The sequence below is a fragment of the Pecten maximus genome, chromosome 14 (genome assembly GCF_902652985.1).
Source record: "Pecten maximus chromosome 14, xPecMax1.1, whole genome shotgun sequence".
NCBI lineage: Eukaryota > Metazoa > Mollusca > Bivalvia > Pectinida > Pectinidae > Pecten > Pecten maximus.
In genome coordinates this window covers 15,026,715-15,049,255 of record NC_047028.1, presented here as the reverse complement: position 1 = coordinate 15,049,255, position 22,541 = coordinate 15,026,715, and the positions used below count along the sequence as shown (strand labels likewise).

Genomic DNA, 22,541 nt, shown 5'->3' with positions numbered 1-22,541 from the left:
CACCTGAAGTACGAACGCTAGAGAGTGACCAATCAAAGGACACATGACGCACGAATGCTAGATTGGGACCAATCAAGGACCCTGGCGTCCAATTCTGAGGAGGGACCAATCAAATAACACCTGACGTACGAATGCTAGAGAGTGACCAATCAAAGGCCAATTGACGTCCAATTCTGGGAAAGGACTAATCAAATGACACCTGACGTACAAGTTCTGGGAAGGGGCCAAGCAAAGGACACATATCAAGCGATCTGCGGAGAGGAAAAAAATGATGGTCTCCACTGAACTCTCTTGGAAGAGTCATACCAAAGGGTATCAAACGTGCGATCTATGAGGGTGGAGCAAACGTGATATTTTCTCATAAAGTTTTTTGTAGATATAAATCTTACATCTAAGAGTCGTAAACTTGTCTGAATATGAAATGGGATTTATTAAACTTTTATTAATCACACTTATATCCTATATCAGTTCCATTCGTGTAAGATCGTTTATATACTGTATATATTTTTTCATAACATTACAGACTGTGTCGCTTTAACCACCATCATAAAAAAGGCAGCGATGCAGGTAACTTGACATCCCGGGTAGACACAGCGAGCAATGTGTACAAAGACTTTAAAATTCCGGTAAAATAATCAATCTCAGCTTTCGTTCGACTACCTTTGTTATGACTAGGTTGACGGCAGATGAACAATGGCCTCTCTATATGTCTGTATTGGAATTCTGCATTACTGATGAATGTTTATTCTGTGTACACGGTATACAGGGTTGTGTTTTATCATGTACATGTAACGTTTCTTCCAAACCAGAACAACAAAGCCACATCTACATCGAGTCTGTCCAGCGGTTAAAAAAACATATAAAAAAAAATTGTCTCGCTTAATATCGAAATACGTATGAAATTATATACTGTAGATATCATTTAATCCTGCTTGTAACAAGCATTTTAATAGGTTGTAGAATTTATGATATCAGCCAATAACGTCGCTGTTTGTAACGTCGCTTTTGATTGGCTTATGCAACGGCGTAATAATTTCTAAGAGAAGAGAATTCATCAATAAAAGCGCATTTTTTCACACACAAAAACCGCGATGATAAAACACTCCATTTTTGTTGTGTTATCTCCATAGCATCAAAATGTATTCAAATTAATCAATGAATATATTGAGCTTTACCTATTGAAACTACAGTGTGGTAAAGCCTGTTTCGGACCGAATCAAAGAACTGTACCAATGGAGACAGACTGAATTATCTGCCTTAGTACCATTTCTCTCCACTAGGTTGCGCTCGTGAATATTGTTTTATATTTTGTGTGTTTCAAAGTGAAGTAGAGCGGAGAGTAGAAAAACAACGGCAGATAACCCAGTCTTCAGGGTCCCGCTGCTGTTATATTTCATCATTGAAGGAAAAAGAATCCTGAGAGCTTTATTTCGACCAAGTTCTTGGAAGCTTTTGGGAATCGTGTAGCGAATATCGGTCTTGTGTCGTGTATATTGTAGGACACGTGTGTTGTTTGATGGGTAGGCGAACTTAATGCGGTAAAACTAATTTGATAATTATTACTATAATGAAACTCATATGTTAATGTCAATTCTTTTAAAAGAAACTTCGTGTATGTTGAAATGCCACAGTTACGGCGTGAAATGAAGCCATTCGTTTTGTCCACAATTATTTACATCACCCCCCCCCCCCCCCCCCCCCCCCCCCCTCCCTTTATTGGAGGATAAGATATACATTCAATATAATATAACAATACGTGACTATTCTGTCTACACGAACACCCCTTTACGAGAGGTTTTCTGTCATCGCTAACATTTAACTCCTGTGGTACGATACATGTACACACACGTCCTCGTCAGACCCAATAACTGTATTCTATATCTTTGATAAGTCGTTGAATCAACAAGTTATAACGTTTATGACATTCATTGTTGAGTTTGACATTAGTAAAAACTAAGCTGTATAATGATAATAAACCTACATCAAAAGGAAGGCAAGCCTCGCTATTTTATAAAACACCTAACTTATATCTACACTAAAAAGTCATTGTAATTACAGTGTCACTATTCAAAGGTAGCGGAGGAAAGAATACGCATTTGGGTGATGACGTAGCTGTAGCGTATTTGGTGTAAAAGTTTAAAGAAATTGGTGAGACAAAAATCCTTATCGTATGTTGATAACTCATACTATTCTAAATGGTCAAATAACGTGAAGAGTTCATGTGACGTAACTCTAACACAAGCTTAAATGATATGCTAACACAAAATGCAAACATATTGCATAAGGTAGCATATAACCTTAACCCACAAACACAAACCACAGGTCCAATGTGTGTGGTTATTAACTAATATTGCTCAAATAGAACAATGTAGATGTTGTGTATGGAAGGAATCTTCAACGTACATTTAACATTTGTAATTCAAATCAGACAAATAATAAAAAAAAATATCACAACATCGCTGCCAGGCACGATCCGAGTTGGGGGTAAGTGTTGTGCACTACCTACTCCATAGGGTGTACACGAGACTTGAACAGGAGAGCCTAGCAATGTTTATTGATCTACCAACTTAACCTACAAGTTATATTTATATTGTAAATCCACGTAAGCCTTGTTGTTGATCGCCACAATCAATACATCTTGATATAAATATCCTTCAGTAGGTCATCGGGGCAGTGCAAGTACTCAAATAGGGAAAACGGTCACTAATTTAATAGGAGTACTCAAATAGGGAAAACGGTCACTAATTTAATAGGAGTACTCAAATAGGGGAAACGGTCACTAGTTTACTAGCAGTACTCAAATAGGGGAAACGGTCACCAAGGTAATGGTAGTACTCAAATAGTGACAACGGTCACCAAGGTAATGGGAGTACTCAAATAGGGACAACGGTCACCAAGGTAATGTGAGTACTCAAATAGGGACAACGGTCACCAAGGTAATGTGAGTACTCAAATAGGGAAACGGTCACCAAGGTAATGGGAGTACTCAAATAGGAACAACGGTCACCAAGGTAATAGGAGTACTCAAATAGGGACAACGGTCACCAAGGTAATGGGAGTACTCAAATAGGGACAACGGTCACCAAGGTAATAGGAGTACTCAAATAGGGACAACGGTCAACAAGGTAATGGGAGTACTCAAATAGGGACAACGGTCACCAAGGTAATGTGAGTACTCAAATAGGGACAACGGTCACCAAGGTAATGTGAGTACTCAAATAGGGGAAACGGTCACCAAGATAATAGGAGTACTCAAATAGGGACAACGGTCACCAAGGTAATGGGAGTACTCAAATAGGGACAACGGTCACCAAGGTAATGTGAGTACTCAAATAGGGACAACGGTCACCAAGGTAATGTGAGTACTCAAATAGGGGAAACGGTCACCAAGATAATAGGAGTACTCAAATAGGGACAACGGTCACCAAGGTAATAGGAGTACTCAAATAGGGACAACGGTCATCAAGGTAATAGGAGTACTCAAATAGGGACAACGGTCACCAAGGTAATGGGAGTACTCAAATAGGGACAACGGTCACCAAGGTAATAGGAGTACTCAAATAGGGACAACGGTCACCAAGGTAATAGGAGTACTCAAATAGGGACAACGGTCACCAAGGTAATGTGAGTACTCAAATAGGGACAACGGTCACCAAGGTAATGGGAGTACTCAAATAGGGACAACGGTCACCAAGGTAATGTGAGTACTCAAATAGGAACAACGGTCACCAAGGTAATGTGAGTACTCAAATAGGGACAACGGTCACCAAGGTAATAGGAGTACTCAAATAGGGACAACGGTCACCAAGGTATTGGGAGTACTCAAATAGGGACAACGGTCACCAAGGTAATAGGAGTACTCAAATAGGGACAACGGTCACCAAGGTAATGTGAGTACTGAAATAGGGACAACGGTCATCAAGGTAATAGGAGTACTCAAATAGGGACAACGGTCGTCAAGGTAATAGGAGTACTCAAATAGGGACAACGGTCGTCAAGGTAATAGGAGTACTCAAGTAGGGACAACGGTCACCAAGGTAATATGAGTACCAGAATTAGGATCGCGGGTACCAGGGCAATGTAAGAGGGCAATGCGTATACTCGAATAGGAACAGGTAACCAGGAGAATTGGAGTACTCGAGTCGGGACTATGGTAACAAGGACAAGTGGAATACTCGAACTGGTTCAGGTAAACATTATCATACCGGTCCGTCGTATTTCTCCGTTTACCCCCGTATATTGACATTACCATACCGGTCCGTCGTATTTCTCCGTTAACCCCCGTATATTGACATTACCATACTGGTCCGTCGTATTTCTCCGTTTACCCCCGTGTCTTGACATCGAACTACTGGTCCGTTTTATTTATCCGTTTACCCTCGTATTTCTCCGTTTACCCCCGTATCTTGACATTACCATACTGGTCCGTCGTATTTCTCCGTTTACCCCCGTGTCTTGACATCGAACTACTGGTCCGTTTTATTTATCCGTTTACCCTCGTATTTCTCCGTTTACCCCCGTATATTGACATTACCATACTGGTCCGTCGTATTTCTCCGTTTACCCCCGTGTCTTGACATCGAACTACTGGTCCGTTTTATTTATCCGTTTACCCTCGTATTTCTCCGTTTACCCCCGTATATTGACATTACCATACCGGTCCGTCTTATTTCTCCGTTTACCCCCGTTTCTTGACATTATCATACCGGTCCGTCTTATTTCTCCGTTTACCCCCGTATCTTGACATTACCATACCGGTCCGTCTTATTTCTCCGTTTACCCCCGTATCTTGACATTACCGGTCCGTCTTATTTCTCCGTTTACCCCCGTATCTTGACATTACCATACCGGTCCGTCTTATTTCTCCCTTTACCTCCGTATCTTGACATTACTATACCGGTCCGTCTTATATTTTCGTTTTCCCCCGTATCCTGACATTACCATACCGGTCCGTCTTATTTCTCCGTTTACCCCCGTATCTTGACATTACCGGTCCGTCTTATTTCTCCGTTTACCCCCGTATCTTGACATTACCATACCGGTCCGTCTTATTTCTCCCTTTACCTCCGTATCTTGACATTACTATACCGGTCCGTCTTATATTTTCGTTTTCCCCCGTATCCTGACATTACCATACCGGTCCGTCTTATATTTTCGTTTACCCCCGTATCCTGACATTACCATACCGGTCCGTCTTATTTCTCCGTTTACCCCCGTATATTGACATTACCATACCGGTCCGTCTTATTTCTCCGTTTATCCCCGTATCTTAACATTACCATACTGGTCCGTCTTATTTCTCCGTTTACCCCCGTATATTGACATCGAAATACTGGTCCGTTTTATTTCTCCTCGTATCTTGATGAAGCTTTAGACAGCTCTTTGATAAACCCGGTAAATACACAGACGTTATCAGAATATTGGCAATTAAATATTCACGAGTTGGAGTTGTAGGTGATACGTTTGAACTGTATACCCGGAGACTGATAAACTGGTTACCAGGTATAGAAAACCTGTCACGTCTCATTTCACATCTCAATACTAAGGTATTGTGATTACCGACACAACATAACAAACTATAAATTAGGGTAAGCTAATTAACGACATCACAATATAAACTATATATTGGGGTAAACTGTTTACCGACATCACAATATAAACTATATATTAGGGTAAGCTGTTTACCGACATCACAATTTAAACTATATATTGGGGTAAGCTGTTTACCGACATCACAATATAAACTATATATCGGGGTAAGCTGTTTACCGACATCATAATATAAACTATATATTAGGGTAAGCTGTTTACCGACATCACAATATAAACTATATATTGGGGTAAGCTGTTTACCGACACCACATTACAAACTATATATTGGGGTAAGCTGTTTACCGACATCACAATATAAACTATATATTGGGGTAAGCTGTTTACCGACATCACAATATAAACTATATATTGGGGTAAGCTGTTTACCGACATCATAATATAAACTATATATTGGGGTAAGCTGTTAACCGACATCATAATATAAACTATATATTAGGGTAAGCTGTTTACCGACATCACAATATAAACTATATATTAGGGTAAGCTGTTTACCGACATCGTAATATAAACTATATATTAGGGTAAGATGTTTACCGACATCACAATATAAACTGTATATTGGGGTAAGCTGTTTGCCGACATCACAATATAAACTATATATTGGGGTAAGCTGTTTACCGACATCACAATATAAACTATATATTGGGGTAAGCTGTTAACCGACATCACAATATAAACTATATATTAGGGTAAGCTGTTTACCGACATCACAATATAAACTATATATTAGGGTAAGCTGTTTACCGACATTACAATATAAACTATATATCGGGTAAGCTGTTTACCGACATCACAATATAAACTATATATTGGGGTAAGCTGTTTACCGACATCACAATATAAACTATATATTAGGGTAAGCTGTTTACCGACAGCATAATATAAACTATATATTAGGGTAAGCTGTTTACCGACATCACAATATAAACTATATATTAGGGTAAGCTGTTTACCGACATCACAATATAGACTATATATTAGGGTAAACTGTTTACCGACATCGCAATATAAACTATATATTGGGGTAAGCTGTTTACCGACATCACAATATAAACTATATATTAGGGTAAGCTGTTTACCGACATCACAATATAAACTATATATTAGGGTAAGCTGTTTACCGACATCACAATATAAACTATATATTAGGGTAAGCTGTTTACCGACATCACAATATAAACTATATATTAGGGTAAGCTGTTTACCGACATCATAATATAAACTATATATTGGGGTAAGCTGTTAACCGACATCACAATATAAACTATATATTAGGGTAAGCTGTTTACCGACATCACAATATAAACTATATATTGGGGTAAACTGTTTACCGACATCACAATATAAACTATATATTGAGGTTAGCTGTTTACCGACATCACAATATAAACTATATATTGGGGTAAGCTGTTTACCGACATCACAATATAAACTATATATTAGGGTAAGCTGTTTACCGACATCACAATATAAACTATATATTGGGGTAAGCTGTTTACCGACATCACAATATAAAATATATATTAGGGTAAGCTGTTTACCGACATCACAATATAGACTATATATTAGGGTAAGCTGTTGTAATAACATGCTTTTATTTCTAAAACACGTAATACAACATTTGAATAGTTTATTTTAAACGAGATAAGATATTTTAATATTTACAATCAGTTCATCTTTTGAATGCCGTATGAATACGTTTGATAGAAGTATGTTGAAAAGTATGGAGAAGTCAGTAAAATGAAAAAATGTATTTAATTAAATCTCTCGGTATCCATCCGTATACAAGAAATGTGTTCGTTCAATAAGCTGTTTATGCCCAATCGATCACCGAGTTGATTACTATTTATCAACAGATCATTTCGTATGAAGTGGGATATCAATATTCATGTTTTACCCACTGAACCGTGAAAAACACCACGGTTTCATTTATACAGGTGCATGCATGTGTGTGTCTACTGAATTAAAAATAACTACTATATCGCCACGGTTGGAGGATTCCGTGGAAGTTAAATGTTTATATGACACGTTACACATACACCATGACAACTGACTGTTTCTATGTATAAATCCATCTATTTTACTTTGGGTTTTTATTAAATTTTATTCAGAAATTTCAACCATCAATGAAAGCATTACGACAGAAATGAGACGGGTTTGTTTTTTCAATATTTGCTTATCTCATAAAAACTGAAAGTATTTGCAAAATATAGTCCATCCTTTCCATCATCCAATCAGATTCCTCGGCGGAAGGTTGAGCGTCACCTATCAATTTCCGATGATATATAAGTCCGAGCGTCAAATTAACAGGACACAGAGCGACAAGTGAAAACTACGGGCTGAAATAATATTCAAGATGAGGGAAATTGTACATCTCCAGGCTGGACAGTGCGGTAACCAGATCGGTGCTAAGGTAACAGCAGCTATTACACTGTAGTACTTTAATCATAGCTCAATATATTTTCAAGAATAATTTTTAAACAAAAACCGCACTTATGATGTATAAGATTTCAAAAAAATATTTGATCAAATATTGCTGTTTGATATTCAGGAATAAATGATCAAACAACAGTTATTTTATATATGAAGTACAACATAAGTAGAACATAGAACCGTATATATATATATCTATATATATCAATTCTGAATTATTAAAATGTCCGATGTAATATCTCTTACGACCTATAATTAACCTATTGATTTTATTAGGATCAGTGTCGAATTGTTCTCCATACATGAATACCATTAAAATAAGTTTTATTTGAAAAACATTAACTCCCCATCCGGATATTTATTTCTGTTATTCATTGAAGTCAAATCATACTCACTGGTCATTCGCAGCCATAGCAACGCAGCACGACATAGCAACGCACGCCATAGCAACCAAAACAACAAAGTATTATTTCTTTAAACACCATCTTACTAGACGAAATAATATTTCGTGACGATAATATTACCTTTTAGATGGAAATTGTTGTTATGAAATAGCTGACATATAACTCGTGATTATTTCGACAATTGATGAATTGTTATTGTTTAACATTGTTTTACATATAAATGGATTAACGGAGTGGAAATAATTGATCTGGTTATTTTTCTGGAAGTGGATCGATTTATAGCGTTCCAGATAGGATTACTAGTGGCACTGCTCGCCAGTGTTAAACCATATAGGCGCGAGTACATGTAGAAACAAGTAGCGAGGAGACATCCGCCGTGAATCGGAATTCATAATGTGTCACGTCCAATACCACAGGTGACTTGTCAGGGAAGTCGGGACAATAATGTGGCCTACAAACATCGCCGTCTAGCCCTACAAACATCGCCGTCTAACCTTCAACTCGGCGTTACATTGGGTATTGATTAAAATGATGATGTATATGATAGGTAACTCGGGGGACAGGGAGATTATCTTATCTCGAATACTCTTGTCTATGCCTTTGACTTTGACAATCTTCATTTCGGTTAGTTTTCTAGCAATCTCTGTAATATATTGGCGTATCAATAATGACATGTAGTTGTGGCGAATTGATTTGATGATTTTCGAAAGAATTTTGCCCTTTGTTTTCCAGTAATCTATCTAACATTGCACGATTTTTCATGGCATGTAATTGTTCCCGAGTGGCATTTCAAAATAATGGGTTTTTAAAAGAGTTATTGCCCTTTGTTTTATTTCGTCCGGGGATCTGCCTCTCACTCATGTTTCGGCCGATCATTTTGACACTTGACGTGTTTAATCATCATTACAGGTAGCTGTCCTTTCTGAAGCAACATTCTATAAAACAATTTTTTTTCGATATTTTCGTAGTTTTTTGTAGTTTGATATAATCTAAGGATGTACATTGTACCTGCCATTTTGGCATGGGAAGGACGTATAGTTGATTCCATCCGTGGTACTGTTATTTCCTTACAGGTACATTTGTACCTGTGATAGTTCATGCTGACTCTGGGTATATATTTTCTTTTTGCGCAGACGATGTTATGGTCTTGTTCTGTTTTGCTTTACAAAATCAGTTACCCTTTATTCAGTTTAATTATATATACATATATTTATTCTATGAAAGGACGACATGATTATGTCCCTAAGCGAGTTAATTTGTATAGACTTTCAGTTCTTTCAAACTTTTTTCCCAACAAGGACATATCTATATATGATATCTGTTCGATCAATTCAATGGTAAAGTTCTTTTGGAACTCGTGTGTGGAGTGGCTGTTTATGAGTATATATGGTGACACGAATATGGAGTACTAAGGGACCACTGTCAAAATATTCACGAGCAACACAAATGGCTATTGATCGTGTTTACACTTGGGGTTTTATGCCATACTTCACATCTAATCTGGAGAGTTTTGTTGATACGCCCGACATATTATGATGGATAAATATCGAGCCTGTAAATATGACGTGGTATACGGTAGATATCCACCTAACATATCACGTATATCAAATAAATATAAATAATTATCTCACCGTTGATAAAATCCTCTTACTTGACATGATTTTGGTAGACTATAAAGATGGACAGAGCTTCAATGAGTACCACGATAAGTTACTAACTTTGAATCATTTAGGTGTAACAATGTATAATGATCTCCATAGTTACCACGCTATATAACACTGTATAATGATCTCCATAGTTACCACGCTATATAACACTATATAATGATCTCCATAGTTACCACGCTATATAACACTGTATAATGATCTCCATAGTTACCACGATATATAACACTGTATAATGATATCCATAGTTACCACGATATGTAACACTATATAATGATCTCCATATTTACCACGATATGTAACACTATATAATGATCTCCATAGTTACCACGATATGTAACACTGTATAAAGTTCTCCATAGTTACCACGATATATAACACTGTATAATGATCTCCATAGTTACCACGATATATAACACTGTATAATGATCTCCATAGTTACCACGATATGTAACACTGTATAATGATCACCATAGTTACCACGCTATATAACACTGTATAATGATCTCCATAGTTACCACGCTATATAACACTGTATAATGATCTCCATAGTTACCACGCTATATAACACTGTATAATGAGCTCCATAGTTACCACGCTATATAACACTGTATACAGATCTCTATAGTTACCGTCTATATAACTAACGTTGATCCCTTCAGTATTACATTATATAAAGATCTCCATAGTAACCATCTATATAACTAACATTGATCCCTTCAGTATTACACTGTATAAAGATATCCATAGTTACCGTCTATATAACTAACGTTTATCCTTTCAGTATTACACTGTATACTGATCTCCATAGTTACCGTCTATACAACTAACGTTGATCCCTTCAGTATTACACTGTATAAAGATCTCCATAGTAACCACGCTATGTAACTAACGTTGATCCCTTTAGTATCAAACTGTGTTACCACATCCGAGTATCATTCTGATAACATACTAATGAACCCATGTCATATTTATCAAGATGTGCAAATTCAATTTTAATCAAAATTAATAAACACAACTATCTTATATCACCAAATAATTCATTACATGTTTTTTATCAAGGGAGAAGTTTGAATAAGTTGAATGAAAATATAATACAAGGAATTTAGCTTAGAATTGCCGCCATTGACGAGCACAGGCTGATTCAGGTTTTAGTAGTTTGTTAAGATAACCAGACCGATGACTTAGAATATGAAATAAATACCTTTACCTACATGTAATAAATTTCTAGTGTTTGTTGTGGGATGTTTTTAGTGTTGCTAGGCTCAAGATCAGTTCCGTAATAACTACGCCGAGATTTTTAAATCCCTAATGCATATCTGAACAACAGGTGACTATAGCTTTAAAGCTAAGTGAGGTGAGAATGACTGCTCTGACAACCCCTGCTCTATACAAATTTATACTAATGGGTCTCTCAAATAAATCCAAAACGAAAATATGTTTTGGGCTAATGTGAATTCTAGCGTGCTATATTACAGCATGATTGGCATGTGGCCACCTATGTTAATAATCGATACACACACACACACACATATATATATATATAGATGTTTATACATAATGTATATATGTTTAGGGCAATGCCTATCAACAGTAATTCCCCTCGAGTAAAGAGTAAGTAGTACATATATAAGAATTAATTTGTCCATGCATATGGCTAGTATCACGATCAGCACGGTATATAAACTCCGAATCAGCATGCTTATATCTTTTAGTTTTAATTGGGATATTTTAACCACCGAAATACGAATCTAAACGTTATAAGGAAGACCTCGTGAAGTAGTCATCAATTATAATGCTGAATGGTCTAACTATATTAAAAATATTTTTGAAGAATGTAATTTATTAGATGTTTTTGAAAACCATGAATTTACTAGTATACGCTGCTTAAAAAATACTGTTTTTCATACCCTAAGAAATTTGTTCATATGTAATTGGAAAAAGGATGTTTTCAATTCTCCGAAAGGGACCAATTACAGAATTTATAAACATGATTTAAGTTTAGAAAAATATCTACTTGACCTCCCTCCTAAGCTAGCTAATTCCTATTGTAAATTTCGAACTTGTAACATTAAATTACCAATCGAATACGGAAGATGGAATAACATCCCAAGAGAAAATAGAATCTGTAGTCTGTGTAACCTGAATGAAATAGGAGACGAATTCCATTATCTATTTAATTGTAGCGATCATCAAATAGCATTAAACAGAAAAAAATATATATCTAGATACTATTATGAAAGACCAAGTACATTCAAATTTAATACACTTTTTAATTTTGTAGTAGACGATGAATTGAAATCACTTGTGAAATTGATTAAAGAAATAAGTATACGACTCAACAATATTTAATATAATCTCTTGCTTAACAAATGTATCGATGTATTATATCATATGTCCTGTACAAATTTTGTATGTATATAATTCTCTACACTTTATATGTTTATGAGAATAAAATATTGTCATTGTCATTGTCATTGTCACTACAACAAAGAGACCCGACCTAAAAATGACCCTAATTGTTCACCCAGCAAACCACAAATCTTACAAAAGTCTAAACTGGCCGCAATGACATAAGATATGTAGAGGATATCTAACAGTGTTTTCAGTAATACCAAATATGGTTCACGAGTGTGGCTAATATTTTGATATTTTTCACGAATATCAAAATATCAGCGACACTCGTGAACTATATTTGGTATTACACTGAAGATACTGTTAGGTATTATGTTTATTACACTTTAGAGCAAAAATATACCGAGGTTGGCTCAATCTCTCCCAGAATTCATTGCGGTCCCCTGTCAACGGCTCACAAATGTACGCCAAATCGTGACGTTATGTATTCTATCTTGCATTTTGACGTCATATAACATGACGGAGAGTTATATGCAAATCTTGAATTCCCCTTTGTCGTTTGTAAGCAGTGATCTGATTGGTCAAATCAGAAAAGTATAACTTTAATAGAATGAATAATTTTCGATATTTCACGGGTAAAAATGTAATTAATGGACACATCCAACTTGGATAGTCATATCAAATTGAAAAGAAATGATCTACATACTTACAAACTTGAACAGTATTTGAAACCTTATTATCCAAACAAACTTACCTAGGTGCTTAAGACAAATATATTTATTTGTTTCCAGTTCTGGGAAGTTATTTCTGATGAACACGGAATTGACCCCACCGGTACATACCACGGAGATTCCGACCTTCAGTTGGAGAGGATCAACGTGTACTTCAACGAAGCTACCGGTAATGTTCTCCACAGTCACTGTAGCCATAGCGACAGCCGATATTTGGAGGGACATGTTATTTGTCTCCCAAGGTCTAGTGGACATCTGTAATATCCTATAGATCAATACTTGATAACCCCATATTTATCTCTGATACTTTAACATGTGTAAACGATTTATATAGCAATTTTCTTGGTTTTAATTTAATAGTTGTTTCATTTTTTTTAAGTAGTACATTACAAAACGCACATTATATAATAAAACCCAACAATGACATGTTCTATAAATTGAGAATTAAATGAGAAGTTTTGACACGACAAACATAAATTCTGTCAATGATATTAAGATTTCGTAATCTTGTTTTCCAAGAAATATTAAGCTCCTCAAGAAAATCATTGTGAGTTGATAACTTACGTTTCACTTTGTATAAACACTTTCATTACGTTAATAACACCTACCAGGACACATACACCATATTATATCAGCTGGACGTGAGAAACCTTCCAGTAGTTCAGACAGTGGTGAGGGAAATAGCGAAAGGAACGTGGGAGGGGTGATGATTGTGAGGACGAGGGATATGGGACTGGTTATACGGGAATGAGGGGTGAGGATGAGGGACATGGGACTGGTTATACGGGAATGAGGGTGAGGATGAGGGATATGGGACTGGTTATACGGGAATGAGGGTGAGGATGAGGGATATGGGACTGGTTATACGGGAATGAGGGTGAGGATGAGGGATATGGGACTGGTTATACGGGAATGAGGGTGAGGATGAGGGATGTGGGACTGGTTATACGGGAATGAGGGTGAGGATGAGAGATGTGGGACTGGTTATACGGGAATGAGGGTGAGGATGAGGGATATGGGACTGGTTATACGGGAATGAGGGGGAGGATGAGGGATATGGGACTGGTTATACGGGAATGAGGGTGAGGATAAGGGGATATGGGACTGGTTATACGGGAATGAGGGAGGGTAAGGATGAGGGATATGGGACTGGTTATACGGGAATGAGGGGGAGGATGAGGGATATGGGACTGGTTATACGGGAATGAGGGTGAGGGTGAGGGATAAGGGACTGGTTATACGGGAATGAGGGGGAGGATGAGGGATATGGGACTGGTTATACGGGAATGAGGGTGAGGATGAGGGATATGGGACTGGTTATACGGGAATGAGGGTGAGGATGAGGGACATGGGACTGGTTATACGGGAATGAGGGTGAGGATGAGGGATATGGGACTGGTTATACGGGAATGAGGGTGACGATGAGGGATATGGGACTGGTTATACGGGAATGAGGGTGAGGATGAGGGATATGTGACTGGTTATACGGGAATGAGGGTGAAGATGAGGGATATGGGACTGGTTATACGGGAATGAGGGTGACGATGAGGGATATGGGACTGGTTATACGTGAATGAGGGTGACGATGAGGGATATGGGACTGGTTATACGGGAATGAGGGTGACGATGGGGGATATGGTACTGGTTATACGGGAATGAGGGTGAGGATGAGGGATATGGGACTGGTTATACGGGAATGAGGGTGACGATGAGGGATATGGGACTGGTTATACGGGAATGAGGGTGACGATGAGGGATATGGGACTGGTTATACGGGAATAAGGGTGAGGATGAGGGATATGGGACTGGTTATACGGGGATGAGGGTGAGGATGAGGGCTTGTTGTACGGATGTTAGGGCGTGAGGGTGTGAGGGAGAGGACGAGGGCTAGTTATACGGAAGTGGGGTGGGGGTGAAAATAAGGGCTACGGAAGTGAGGTGGTGTGGGTCAGAAGAGGGCTGGTCATACAGGAGTGAGGGTGAGGATGAAGGTTTGTTATAGAGGTTTGAGGGTGAGGATGAGGGCTGGTTATACGGGTTTAAGGGACTGAATATGAGGGCTGGTTATACGCGTTTGAGGGACTGAGGGTGATCGGTGATAATTTGATCAATGATTTAACATCAACCAAACAGTAACATCCTTTGTCTTATAATTTTGGGAATATCTACCTCATGTACACAACATGCATATTAATAATCTCGAAATAATCTTCTTTTATGAAATGTGAATGATTAGCACGATGCATTAAATTATACACAATGGATTCAAACATCAAAACAAAAACAACCAAACATACTTTAGTACTTTGACAGTTCCTATATCTATTCTCTACAGGAGGCAAATATGTTCCCCGCGCTGTCTTGGTTGATTTGGAGCCCGGAACCATGGACTCTGTCAGATCTGGTCCTTTTGGACAAATCTTCAGACCAGACAACTTTGTGTTCGGACAGAGTGGTGCTGGAAACAACTGGGCTAAGGGACATTACACAGAAGGTGCTGAGCTCGTAGACTCTGTTCTTGATGTGGTACGAAAGGAAGCAGAAAGCTGTGACTGCCTTCAGGGATTCCAGCTTACACATTCTCTTGGTGGTGGTACCGGATCCGGAATGGGAACCCTCCTCATCTCCAAAATCCGTGAAGAATACCCCGACAGGATCATGAACACATTCTCTGTTGTACCATCACCAAAGGTAGCTTCTTATGTCAATGTTACACAATTCTACTCAAAGCAAGATGATTATCAGTTATGGGTTCAGCAAGCGAAAGATTTACAATGCTTGGTCTTTTTTTTATTGCAATGGGGTTCATTTACACTGTCCGTTCTCCACTTTATTCATCTGTAATAATTAAAAGACAACACAGCGTCATATTTAATACAGCCCCTAGACATTATGAAACTATATTTTCGCATGGAAAGCGACCCTGCATTTTTGTGGCTATCCTCCCAGCCGGCATCTAAGATTGGAGTTGGAGTTTTGTTTTGAGTATCAATAATGGAAAATTGTAACACAAATATACGTTCACATTCTATGTATTTCCTTGTTACAGGTATCTGACACCGTGGTCGAACCATACAACGCCACCCTCTCCGTCCACCAGCTTGTTGAGAACACAGATGAGACCTACTGTATCGACAACGAGGCTCTCTACGACATCTGCTTCCGTACTCTCAAACTGACCACACCCACATACGGTGACTTGAACCATCTCGTCTCCGCCACCATGTCCGGAGTCACCACCTGTCTCCGATTCCCCGGTCAACTGAACGCCGATCTCCGTAAATTGGCTGTCAACATGGTTCCCTTCCCCCGTCTCCATTTCTTCATGCCTGGTTTCGCTCCTCTTACATCTCGTGGTAGCCAGCAGTATAGGGCTCTTACCGTCCCAGAGCTGACCCAACAGATGTTCGACGCCAAGAACATGATGGCTGCATGTGATCCTCGTCACGGACGTTATCTGACCGTCGCCGCCATGTTCCGTGGACGTATGTCCATGAAGGAGGTTGATGAACAGATGTTGAATGTCCAGAACAAGAACAGTAGCTACTTCGTTGAATGGATTCCCAACAACGTCAAGACCGCCGTCTGTGACATCCCACCACGTGGTCTTAAGATGTCTGGTACCTTCGTTGGTAACAGCACCGCCATCCAGGAGCTCTTCAAGCGTGTATCCGAGCAGTTCACCGCTATGTTCCGTCGTAAGGCTTTCTTGCATTGGTACACTGGTGAGGGTATGGACGAGATGGAGTTCACAGAGGCCGAATCCAACATGAACGACTTGGTATCCGAGTACCAACAGTACCAGGATGCCACAGCTGAGGAGGAGGGAGAGTTCGACGAGGAGGAAGAGGAAGGTGGCGCCGACCAATATCAGACGTAATCAGTACCAACTGTAACGTTCTGGGTACTGGAGCCACCATCGATGGTAGATATAGATAAGATAAAATTTGATAAAGGATACTATTTCAAGTGACATCATGAGAAGCAATAAAAACAGTATTGAATCACTATAAGCTGTAAAAAAGTAAACTTTGTTTTACAACAATTGCTTGATATCAACTTATATTAATCACTCTTGTTGGTCCGGATGGAAGTGTGTTAGGGGTCTTACTGTGGGAGGGAAAAGGGAGTAACCGGGGTCAAAACCCACGTGGTCGGCAGGTGAGCCTACCATACCTTTTCACATCCGATCTGGGAATCTAACTCCACTGTGTCAACCGAGTACGACTATTGACTGTAGCAACGTGAATATCAGCAGCGATGCGATGTGTGTCAGAAAACCCGGAAATATCGACAGAGAGGATTGTCAAAAAGAAATAACAATGACCAAATTTTGTAGGATAAATCATTCTAACATTTTACATAAGAATCAATATGTCAAACTGATGGATTATCAGTTCGAAATATGGTTCGAAACCAGCAAAGGCCACCTCAAACGAAAATACATATTAAAAGAAAATATTAAAATGGTGCTTTATCAAACAACTTGTTCTATTTATATCTTCATCAACAGATAGAATTAATCAACCAACCGAGACGGACTTCCCGTGAGTAATGTTACCCCTTACACCATAGGTAGAAATAATATTCATAGGTGAATATTTGTAATTTATTGTTAAATTACGATTTTAAACAAGAGACGGTGTGATATATTTTGTCTTTACGTGGTATATTGTATCCTTGTGTATTGACGGTGTGGTATATTGTATCCTTGTGTAATGACGGTGTGGTATATTGTATCCTTGTGTATTGACGGTGTGGTATATTGTATCCTTGTGTAATGACGGTGTGGTATATTGTATCCATGTGTATTAACGATGTGGTATATTGTATTTTGTGTATTGACGGTGTGGTATATTGTATTTTGTGTATTGACGGTGTGGTATATTTTATCACTGTGTATTGACGATGTGGTATATTGTATCCTTGTGTATTGACGGTGTGGTATATTTTATCACTGTGTATTGACGATGTGGTATATTGTATCCTTGTGTATTGACGGTGTGGTATATTTTATCACTGTGTATTGACGATGTGGTATATTGTGTCTTTGTGTATTGACTGTGTGGTATATTTTATCTTTGTGTATTGACGGTGTGGTATATTGTATCTTTGTGTATTGACGTCACGGTGTGGTATATTGTATCACTGTGTATTGACGGTGTGGTATAATGTATCCATGTGTATTGACGGTGTGGTATATGTATCTTTGTGTATTGACGGTGTGGTATAGTGTATCTTTGTGTATTGACGATGTGGTAATTTATTTCATAGTGTATTGTACAACCAATACGAGGCAGAAAGGGAAAAATGGAAACAAAAAAATGGACGGAAAGGAAAATGAACACCAAACACAGAATACAAAAATAAATCCATAATGTCTTGCGATTTCAGAAATATAAATGTGAGCATATTCACCAAATTAAACTGAAATTATCATTATGAAATGATCAACAAAACGACAAAAAGAGCTAGGAAGGTACACATAACACAAAAGTAACAAAACATATTGTAAACTGGTCGATCAAGTACGTGTAGTACAATGGAATCTGAGACAGTTCGTCAGACAATAACACACCAACAAAATGTGAGAGTGTCAACTTCTGTACACCGAAAACAGCTGGGGAACGATATAATGAATACTTAGAAAATTAAACGAAAACTGAGAATGCTCGCCAAAAACAAACAATAAACATATAAAATGAAAAGTTAGAACGATCGCCAAAAAACCCAAATGATTACTGAGAAAGACGAAATAAAATAATATAAAACTGACTTTCTAAAAGTCTTCCCCTAAAAGCAGGAACAAATAAAATGGAGAATGAATAAAGAACGTATGAACGAAGGGAGATTACTACATTAGATCATGCACATGTTAATGATGTTTAGGTTCCGCGAAGTCATTTCACATTTCACGTGAAGGGAGGTAAGCGAGACGAATGTTCCCGGGGGTAAACTGTAAGATTTAATATTGATATGATACAATGATTGATGAATGTTCTCAATAGTTTACGCAATATATTTCCGCCATTTATTGTTGTTTCAAAATGTCGTTCAACTGTTACACATGTACTACCAACACTGTATGGTATATGTTCAGTAGTGTAATACTACCTTATGTCTTTATAAGTATCCCGATTTAATTCCTCTCTTGCCCGATATTCTTCGTAACGCATGAAGATATAGCTTTCATAAACATATTCTCAATCGTATCCGATTAAAACAAAAATTCTTGATTATAAAGTTCCGATGATACTTTTGAAAATCCAGACTGTTGCTCGACGAAATTTTGGATATATTTTTTAATTTTGAACACCACCGAAGTTCACAAACTCAAAATAATTATCATTCTTCGATCTTTAATTAATGAACGTTTACTTAATCAAAAGACTTTTTTAATATGTTACTGACTAGAGTCATTGACGTGTGTGCTTCTGTCTGAGTCCGTCTGGTTGTTTGTGTTTCTGTCCGACTCCGTCTGGTTGTTTGTGTTTCTGTCCGACTCCGTCTGGTTGTTTGTGTTTCTGTCCGACTCCGTCTGGTTGTTTGTGTTTCTGTCCGACTCCGTCTGGTTGTTTGTGTTTCTGTCCGACTCCGTCTGGTTGTTTGTGTTTCTGTCCGACTCCGTCTGGTTGTTTGTGTTTCTGTCCGAGTCCGTCTGGTTGTTTGTGTTTCTGTCCGACTCCGTCTGGTTGTTTGTGTTTCTGTCCGACTCCGTCTGGTTGTTTGTGTTTCTGTCCGACTCCGTCTGGTTGTTTGTGTTTCTGTCCGACTCCGTCTGGTTGTTTGTGTTTCTGTCCGACTCCGTCTGGTTGTTTGTGTTTCTGTCCGACTCCGTCTGGTTGTTTGTGTTTCTGTCCGACTCCGTCTGGTTGTTTGTGTTTCTGTCCGACTCCGTCTGGTTGTTTGTGTTTCTGTCCGACTCCGTCTGGTTGTTTGTGTTTCTGTCCGACTCCGTCTGGTTGTTTGTGTTTCTGTCCGACTCCGTCTGGTTGTTTGTGTTTCTGTCTGACTCCGTCTGGTTGTTTGTGTTTCTGTCTGACTCCGTCTGGTTGTTTGTGTTTCTGTCCGAGTCCGTCTGGTTGTTTGTGTTTCTGTCTGACTCCGTCTGGTTGTTTGTGTTTCTGTCCGACTCCGTCTGGTTGTTTGTGTTTCTGTCCGAGTCCGTCTGGTTGTTTGTGTTTCTGTCCGACTCCGTCTGGTTGTTTGTGTTTCTGTCCGACTCCGTCTGGTTGTTTGTGTTTCTGTCTGACTCCGTCTGGTTGTTTGTGTTTCTGTCCGACTCCGTCTGGTTGTTTGTGTTTCTGTCTGACTCCGTCTGGTTGTTTGTGTTTCTGTCCGACTCCGTCTGGTTGTTTGTGTTTCTGTCTGACTCCGTCTGGTTGTTTGTGTTTCTGTCTGACTCCGTCTGGTTGTTTGTGTTTCTGTCCGACTCCGTCTGGTTGTTTGTGTTTCTGTCTGACTCCGTCTGGTTGTTTGTGTTTCTGTCTGACTCCGTCTGGTTGTTTGTGTTTCTGTCCGACTCCGTCTGGTTGTTTGTGTTTCTGTCCGACTCCGTCTGGTTGTTTGTGTTTCTGTCCGACTCCGTCTGGTTGTTTGTGTTTCTGTCCGAGTCCGTCTGGTTGTTTGTGTTTCTGTCCGACTCCGTCTGGTTGTTTGTGTTTCTGTCCGACCTACCGTCTGGTTATGTTTTGTGTATTCTGTCCGACTCCCGTCTGGTTGTTTGTGTTTCTGTCCTGAGTCCGTCATGGTTGTTTGTGTTTCATGTCCCCGACTCCGTCTGGGTTTGTTTGTGTTTTCTGTCCGACTCTTCCGTTGGTTGTTTGTGTTTCTGTCCGACTTCCCGTCTGGTTGTTTGTGTTTCTGTCCGACTCCGTCTGGTTGTTTGTGTTTCTGTCCGAATCCGTCTGTTGTGTTGTGTTTCGTCCGACTCCGTCTGGTTGTTTGTGTTCGGTCCGACTCCGTCTGGTTGTTTGTGTTTCTGTCTGACTCCGATCCTGGTTGTTTGTGGTTTCTGTTCTGACTCCGTCTGGTATGTTTGTGTTTTCTGTCCGAGTCCGTCTGGTTGTTTGTGTTTCTGTGCCGACTCCGTCTTGGTGTTTGTGTTTCTGTCCGACTCCGTCTGGTTGTTTGTGTTTCTGTCCGACTCCGTCTGGTTGTTTGTGTTTCTGTCTGACTCCGTCTGGTTGTTTGTGTTTCTGTCCGACTCCGTCTGGTTGTTTGTGTTTCTGTCCGACTCCGTCTGGTTGTTTGTGTTAATGACTACTAGTAGTATCTATGTATTTATATTGGTGACTTGTGTCTATCTGACAGCCGTATTGTAATGGTTAGGAAATCTCTGACATATCAGTGCGTTTGTTGTTACTGGCACAGACGTTCACCGATAAAATACATGATATTTTTTTCCTCCACCGGAAACTGTTTCGCACTTATTGTGTAGACATTGATGATGATGAATACATAGAGAATCCCACAAGTTGGCTGACATATCCGGTCTGATCAACATCCAACTGAGAATCATTACCACAAGTCTAAGATGCTACACCTAAGACAGCGTCACCAAAATGCGTAAAATGGCACCCACATTATATGAATAAATATATCAATTGATAATCGTTTAAAAGATATAAAAAGAAGTTTAAATAATTTTTGGAGGATGGTAATGGTGTAAAAGTATGTACATGTTGTATTGTAGTGTATGTATGTATCGAGATCACTTGGCGAAATATCGAACATGTGTCACAGTTCAACTTCTCTATTTTCATTTTCTCATGTAAATATAAAATAAAAACAACTTCCGGTGATGGACGGACATAAATTACGTAATGCATGCAGTATACTAACATACACATTTGACAGATTCCGGATACCCACTTAATGGTATACGTTTTCTGTATTTTTCAAAACTATACAACATTCTATTGTTAAAATCACTCTTTGACGGAGATGCATTGTCAAACATTTCACCACCGTCGAAAAATACGTATATATTCATTAATTACACTTCGGCCTCTGTTCTATAACATTTGTTTAGATCCGTTATAATTGTCCTGTTTTACCTTCTGGAGTTCCACACAGCTGACTACTTGGCATCTGACACTGACAGTCATAGAACGGAACAGCTGGATGGTCCAGTTTTAGATATATTATGTATTCATTTCGGAACTACTCTATTTATTCCGTATTCATTGCGGAACTACTCTATTTATTCCGTATTCATTGCGGAACTACTCTATCTATTGCGTATAATCTATTATGATTAACAGGTAAGTCTTGCAAAAAATTGGAAGTCTAGTTTTTATACTACACACAGGAATTGGAGACAACATATCGCTAAGTTA

At 38.7% G+C, this 22,541-nt stretch overlaps 3 protein-coding genes across 3 annotated transcripts; 1 reads left to right on the top strand and 2 right to left on the bottom strand.

The window, feature by feature from the left end:
• Positions 1 to 7,895: 7,895 nt before the first annotated feature.
• Positions 7,896 to 17,685, top strand: LOC117342554 (tubulin beta-4B chain-like). The gene is made up of 4 exons (XM_033904738.1): positions 7,896 to 8,026; positions 13,261 to 13,369; positions 15,536 to 15,891; positions 16,250 to 17,685. The coding sequence occupies exons 1-4, from the start codon at positions 7,970 to 7,972 to the stop codon at positions 17,078 to 17,080; spliced, it is 1,353 nt and encodes a 450-aa protein (XP_033760629.1). The 5' UTR covers positions 7,896 to 7,969; the 3' UTR covers positions 17,081 to 17,685.
• A 1,918-nt stretch (positions 17,686 to 19,603) lies between these two features.
• LOC117341769 (probable serine/threonine-protein kinase clkA) lies at positions 19,604 to 20,949 on the bottom strand. The gene is made up of 2 exons (XM_033903633.1): positions 20,878 to 20,949; positions 19,604 to 20,818 (listed from the first exon to the last, which is right to left on the bottom strand). Exons 1-2 carry the CDS (start codon positions 20,947 to 20,949, stop codon positions 19,604 to 19,606), a joined length of 1,287 nt encoding a protein of 428 aa, XP_033759524.1.
• Positions 20,950 to 20,962: 13 nt separating this feature from the next.
• On the bottom strand, positions 20,963 to 22,310 carry LOC117341768 (GATA zinc finger domain-containing protein 5-like). Its single transcript, XM_033903630.1, has 2 exons — positions 22,260 to 22,310; positions 20,963 to 21,442 (listed from the first exon to the last, which is right to left on the bottom strand). Exons 1-2 carry the CDS (start codon positions 22,308 to 22,310, stop codon positions 20,963 to 20,965), a joined length of 531 nt encoding a protein of 176 aa, XP_033759521.1.
• Positions 22,311 to 22,541: the final 231 nt, after the last annotated feature.

Excerpts from the sequence above, each read along its gene's own strand:
- LOC117342554 (XM_033904738.1), top strand. The coding sequence starts at position 7,970 with ATGAGGGAAATTGTACATCTCCAGGCTGGACAGTGCGGTAACCAGATC. Across the intron at positions 8,027-13,260 it reads GTAACCAGATCGGTGCTAAG|TTCTGGGAAGTTATTTCTGA; the intron begins GTAACAGCAGCT and ends ATTTGTTTCCAG. Across the intron at positions 15,892-16,249 it reads CTGTTGTACCATCACCAAAG|GTATCTGACACCGTGGTCGA; the intron begins GTAGCTTCTTAT and ends TCCTTGTTACAG.
- LOC117341769 (XM_033903633.1), bottom strand. The coding sequence starts at position 20,949 with ATGACGGACTCAGGACAGAAACACAAACAACCAGACGGGAGTCGGACA. Across the intron at positions 20,819-20,877 it reads ACACAAAACATAACCAGACG|ACGGACTCGGACAGAAACAC; the intron begins GTAGGTCGGACA and ends ACAAACAACCAG.
- LOC117341768 (XM_033903630.1), bottom strand. The coding sequence starts at position 22,310 with ATGACTGTCAGTGTCAGATGCCAAGTAGTCAGCTGTGTGGAACTCCAG. Across the intron at positions 21,443-22,259 it reads GCTGTGTGGAACTCCAGAAG|ACGGAGTCGGACAGAAACAC; the intron begins GTAAAACAGGAC and ends ACAAACAACCAG.